The sequence below is a fragment of the Petaurus breviceps genome, unplaced genomic scaffold, assembly GCF_028583685.1.
Source record: "Petaurus breviceps papuanus isolate PSGF00001 unplaced genomic scaffold, PetGlider_PUasm1.0 90740, whole genome shotgun sequence".
Taxonomy (NCBI): Eukaryota; Metazoa; Chordata; class Mammalia; order Diprotodontia; family Petauridae; genus Petaurus; species Petaurus breviceps.
In genome coordinates this window covers 4239546-4245545 of record NW_027187330.1, presented here as the reverse complement: position 1 = coordinate 4245545, position 6000 = coordinate 4239546, and the positions used below count along the sequence as shown (strand labels likewise).

Genomic DNA, 6000 nt, shown 5'->3' with positions numbered 1-6000 from the left:
AGAGAGAGAGAGAGAGAGAGAGAGAGAGAGAGAGAGAGAGAGAGAGAAATGGCTTAGAATTATAATAATCTTAAAATTGTTTCTAGCAGACTGGTGCCTAGACACAAAATAGAGTATTAACTTTTTTCTTCAACAATTGTCCGGCATAGGGAAAGTATTGGCTAATTTTGCTGAACTGCCTTCTCTCTCTCTTTTTTCTCTTTGTTAAAAGGGAGAGGGATATGTTTGGACAGTGAGAATGTAACAAAAACCAAAATTTTTTCAAATTAACATTAAAAGCCAAATATTGGCTTAATTGAATTAAATTCTGCCCCAGTATGATGCAGTCACTGTTGCTGAGCCTGAAGGCCTCGCCTCCCCATTCACTAATGACTCCACAGGAGTGGGGGCAGAGCTCCTCTCCCTTCTCCATCTACTCACCTGCAGAAGGAGCACAAAATAGTCCACAGGCCGGTTGCGTTGGTAGAGGTAGTGCTCAGGTGCCTTTTTGTTCCTCTCATCAAATTTCAGTTCTTGGATCACGTTGGGATGTTTCAGGAGTCGAAGCAGGATCTTCTCCGAAAGGTACAGAGACTTAAAGGGTTCCACTTCTGGAAGAAAAGAAGCTGGGCTGAATTCAGCACAAAGGGAGCAGAGAAGTCCCATTTGGCCCAGTACTGATCCTAGAAGGAGTCAGGCTAACAATTTCAGCACCAGTGGGTATGGACTGCACAACAAGCCTGTACAGCCATAGTCCTGTTTCTTTGGTTTTCCTCAACAGGCCAGCCACAGGAACACTGGACCCCAAACTGATAAGTATGTGTAGGCTCCCCTAGATATTCACTTTGAGATATATAAAAAGCTGGAAATACAGGTCTCTGGGTTACGATCACAGAAGAAATAGTCACCATAGCAAAAAAGTGCAAGTTACCATCAAAAGACACCCTGGAACTCATGGAAGACCAGAGCTCAAATCTGGCCTCAAGTATTTACTAGTTGTGTGACCCTGGCCAAGTAAGGCTGAGGCCTTAGTTTCCTCATTTGTAAAATGGGGATTATAATAACATCCACCTCCCAAGGTTGTTGTAAGGATAAAATTAGATAATATTTGTAAAGAGCTTTGTAAACCTTAAAACACTATATAAATTCTAGCCATCATCATCATCAATTATTTTTACTAGCTAGGCATACACCTATGTTATTCCAAATGCTGTGGAAGAGCTACAAGCATTCTTAGCACCTTCTAAATTTGGTGCCCTTGGACAAAGTCCAGTCACCCCACCCTAGTTATGGTGAGATTAGGGGAAGAATCTTCTAGATTGACCTCTTAATAGGAAAAATTTACTTTTCCTTGGAAAAGCAAAGGCAATCGTCATGGTTTATAGCACTCTGCAAAGCACTTTCCTACCAACCCTGTGAGGTTGGTAATACAGGCATTCTTATCCCTATTTTGCAGATGAGAAAGCTAGGACTCTGGTTTAGTTATGTGACCTACCCATGGTCCAGTGTCTAGTAGGTATCTAAAGCAGGATTACAGACCAAGCATCTTGACTTGAGTCCAGCAGCTCTAACCACCAAACCATACTCCCCCCAAAGGGACTTGAGCAGAAGCCATGTGATTGGCCAAGGAGCATAGTGAATAAGCACATATTACTATTAGAATTGGAAGGCTTTTTCTGCCAATTACTGTGGCTCATCCCAAAGCTGCCTTTGATACGGAAGACTCAGAGGACCTGGGGTTCCAGAGAGACAGACATACCTGTGGCCATAAATCGATGTGTCGCCAACAGAAGCTGTGGGGAAACCTTCACTTTCATTTCAGAGTCTGAAAGCTTGAAAAGGGAGAAATCATGTCTCTTCCTCTCCCGATGAGGGACCTGCTGCTTTTTCACATTGTCTGCTAAAGAACCACAAGGAGACAAAGGATGTTTATACCAGCATACGGGGCAAACTGCAGCTGTCTCATCAACAGGTCCAGTCCTTTAGAAGTTACATACAAACCTCTTGCAATGGAAAATAGACAAACGAAACTACTTTACTATATTTCAGTGCAATGGGAAAAGCACAGGATTAGGAGGTAGAGGTCAGAGACCTGAGTTGAATTTTCGCTTGGCCACTTACTAGCTATGTGAGCCTAGGCAACTCATTCCATCTCTGGGCTTCAGTTTCCTTGTCTATAAAATGAGAAAGTTCAACCATATGGCCTATAAGACCCTTTACAGCTCTGAACCTCTATCTTATTTCTTTGAGTATAGGAAGAAATGGAGATGGAATAAAAGATGGGAGAGGAACCCCAAACCTATGTGATTTCTTATAACAGGTTCACCATCAGGTAAAAAGAGGTCAGTTTACTTTACAAACTAGTTACTTTTCTTCCCGTCTCCTAAAAAGATCTTTCAATCATACCCTATATGGTATTTTGTGAGCCTCCCTTAACTCAGAGGAAAATGTATAAGGCCTGGCTGAGGCTCATCCACTATGGACAATGATAACCCCAATACTGCTATTAGGGTCATTCTCTGTCAGATTGTGCACTTTTCATAAATGCTTCAATGATGACTTCTCCTGTTCCTCCTCCTCCTCCTCCTTCTCCTCTTTCTTCCTCCTCCTCCTCTTCTCCTTCTTCATCTTCTTCCTTCTCCTCCTCCTCCTCCTCTTCTTCTTCCTCCTCCTCCCTCTTCCATTTCTTCTTCTTTTTCCATCACCCTGGTTCTTTTTCTAAAACATTAGTCTAATGGCAAGTTGACAGCACAGCTGAGAATGGAGAAATCAATTCCTAAATAGGTTCCTCCCTCCTGAAAAGGAAATTCATAACCTAAGGTTTATTATACCTCCATCTCTGCCTTTACATACTTTCAGATAGAAAATTAGACAGTAGAACACAGGCTCTGCCATGACAAAGTAGCTTTCACTTAGGTAGCTGCCTAAAGTACAACACATGGGAGCAGGGGATGGATATACTATGAGAGACTTTTTACTTTTACTTTGTATAAGTACACATATTTTCAGTTCTGGAAAACTCTGCTCTCCATGGCATACAGGGATTGTTTAAAAAAATAGTGGTAAGTAGTACCTTTTCAGGGAAGGCTCTGAGTCTCAGGTGAGAAAAGTGGGTCGAGGGAACAATTTCAAGCTTTATTCTCAAATGCCTCATCACAGCTCTGCCCATAAAGGGTCATTTCGCAAATCTGAGGGTGGAGGATGCCTTACCTTGCCTCTTAGAATCTAGAGAACATTAAAGGACAACCTAAGGGCACTGGTTCTAATAGGACTCTAGTAGGAAAAATGCCAATTTCATTAATGCTGTTTTTGGCCCCTTGCTTTGTCAGTCAACATTGCCTCCCTGCAGAAATTCCTACCCCAACAGAATTCAACATTAAAAATGTAGAGAAGAGAGCTGTGAGCTCTTCCACCCAGTGTGCACTTGCCTCCCCCCTGCCTCCAGGTGCGGCACCACCTCCTCTCTTGTCTTAAGGGTTTAAATTTGCCACTTCAAAGTTCACCGTGGATGATGATATTGCTGCTTTCCTTGTTGACAATGGCTCTGGAATGTGCAAAGTTGGCTTTGCAGGAGATGATGCCCCTCGGGCTGTCTTCCCTTCCATTGTTGGGTGCCCCAGACATCAGGGTGTGATGGTGGGTATGGGCCAGAAAGACAGCTATGTGGGGGATGAGGCCCAGAGCAAGAGAGGTATTCTGACCCTGAAGTATCCCACTGAACATGGTATTGTCACCAACTGGGATGACATGGAGAAGATCTGGCATCATACTTTCTACAACGAGCTCCATATGGCCCCTGAAGAGCACCCTGTGCTGCTCACAGAAACCCCCTGAACCCCAAAGCCAACAGAGAAAAGATGACTCAGATTATGTTTGAGACCTTCAATACCCCAGCCATGTATGTTGCCATCCAGGCTGTGCTGTCCCTGTATGCCCCTGGTCGTACCACTGGTATTGTGATGGACTCCGGTGATGGTGTGACCCACACTGTGCCCATCTATGAAGGTTATGCCCTTCCCCACGCCATCCTCCATCTGCATCTGGCTGGCCATGATCTGACGGACTACCTCATGAAGGTCCTGACTGAGAGAGGGTACAGTTTCACCACCACAGCTGAGAGGGAAATCGTGGGTGACATCAAGGAGAAGCTGTGTTATGTCGCCCTAGACTTTGAGCAGGAGATGGCCAATGCTGCACCCAGCTCCTCTCTGGAAAAGAGCTATGAGCTCCCTGATGGTCAGGTTATCACCACTGGCAACGAGAGGTTCTGGTGCCCAAAAGCTCTCTTCCAACCATGTTTCTTAGGTATGGAATCCTGTGGAAACCACGAAACTACCTTCAACTCAATCGTGAAGTGTGATGTTGACATCCGTAAGGATTTGTATGCCAACACCGTGTTGTCAGGTGGTACCACCATGTGCCCAGGCATTGCTGACAGGATGCAGAAGGAGATTACAGCCCTAGCTCCCAGCACAATGAAAATCAAGATCATTGCCCCGCCTGAGCGCACATACTCTGTCTGGTTTGGAGGCTCCATCCTGGCATCTCTCTCCACCTTCCAGCAGATGTGGATCAGCAAGCAGGAGTATGATGAATCTGGGCCCTCCATTGTCCACCGCAAATGCTTCTAAATGGACTGTTTGTGTTGTTTTTTATTTTTTTTTTTGTCAAAAGATGTGACATGATGACATGATAATTGCCCAAAAAAAAAAGAGATGAGATTTGCATGGCTTTATTTGTTTTTGTGTTTTGTTTTGTTTTTTGGTGCTTGACTCAGGATTTAAAAACTGGAACGGTGAAGGTGATGAGCAGTCTAGAGACTGCTCAAACACCCCCAAAGTTCTCCAGGGCATCTTCAGGACTCTGATTGTACATTTGTTTTTTTTTTTTAATAGTCATTCCAAATACCGTCTAATGCATTGTGACAGTTACAGGCCTCTGTGAAGGCTGTTGAGGAGTGATGTAACAGATCCCGAGGGGGAGGTACTAGTATGGCTTTAAGTGTAAATTATGAAATCCTTAAAAGAACTTTTTGTATCTTCCGCCTTAATACTTGTTCCTTTTTTTTTTAAATTGTCAGCCATATGGAATGGCTCCCTAAATTCCCTCCCTGCCCCCAACATAGATGTGAATGAGGACTTTTCTAGTCTCCCTGCGAGTTTTGAGATTGGTGCCAGTATTTGGGGGAGGGGAGGAGCTTTACCTGTACACTAACTTAAGACCAGTTCAAATAAAAGTGCACACGTTAAAAAAAAATGGAGAGAAGAAACCAGTCATCATTTAGATGGCCTTTGAATTCTGCCACCAGCACCTGCTAAGAATCCCAGAGGATCACTAGAATTTAGCAGGGCAGCTAGGTGATACAGAGGACAGAACACTGGCCTGGAATCAGGAAGTCCTGAGTTCAAATTAGACCTCAAATGTTTATTGGTTTATTGGTTGTGTGATCCTGGGCAAGTCAGTTAACTTCTTTTTGCTTCAGTTTCCTTATCTGTAAATTGAAGATAATAATAGCACCTGCTTCCCAGGGTAGTTGTGAGGATCAAATGAGATAATATTTGTAAAATGTTTAGCACATGGTAAGTGCTATATCAATTTTAGCTATTGTTAACCATTATTGTTACTTGGGGTCCCTCCAGCCAGTCCAGACTAAGAGTTCTAAACCCATTTTGTGTCATGGACCTCTTTTGGCAGTATCTGGCAGAATCTTTAGCAACCTTCACAGAATAAGGCTTTCTTTTCTTTTTTTGGAGAGGAAGGGTAGGGCAATTGGGGTTAAGTGATTTGCCCAAGGTCACACGGCTAGTTTTTGTGTGTGTGTTAAGTGTCTGAGGCTGGATTTGAACTCAGGTCCTCCTGACTCCAGGGCCCATGCTCCATTCACTGTGCCACCTAGCCTCCCCAGAATAAGGCTTTTAAGTGCACAAAGTAAAACACTGAGGCTTACAAAAACAAGGATCACCAATTTTGCCTTTAGAGAATGGCATAATTACACCTTCCAAGACTGTGTCAGACTCTCTA

At 43.7% G+C, this 6000-nt stretch overlaps 1 protein-coding gene and 1 pseudogene across 1 annotated transcript in view; one reads left to right on the top strand and one right to left on the bottom strand.

Moving 5' to 3' along the window:
• CNNM1 (cyclin and CBS domain divalent metal cation transport mediator 1) overlaps nt 1-6000 on the bottom strand; it is an 84544-nt gene that overhangs the window by 41339 nt on the left and 37205 nt on the right. The window contains exons 4-5 of the mRNA XM_069067080.1: nt 1739-1879; nt 421-590 (exon numbers count right to left, since the gene is read on the bottom strand). Of these exons, the coding sequence (XP_068923181.1) occupies nt 421-590; nt 1739-1879 (311 nt within the window). The remainder of the gene's footprint in view (nt 1-420; nt 591-1738; nt 1880-6000) is intronic.
• LOC138145544 (actin, cytoplasmic 2-like) lies at nt 3454-5235 on the top strand (annotated as a pseudogene).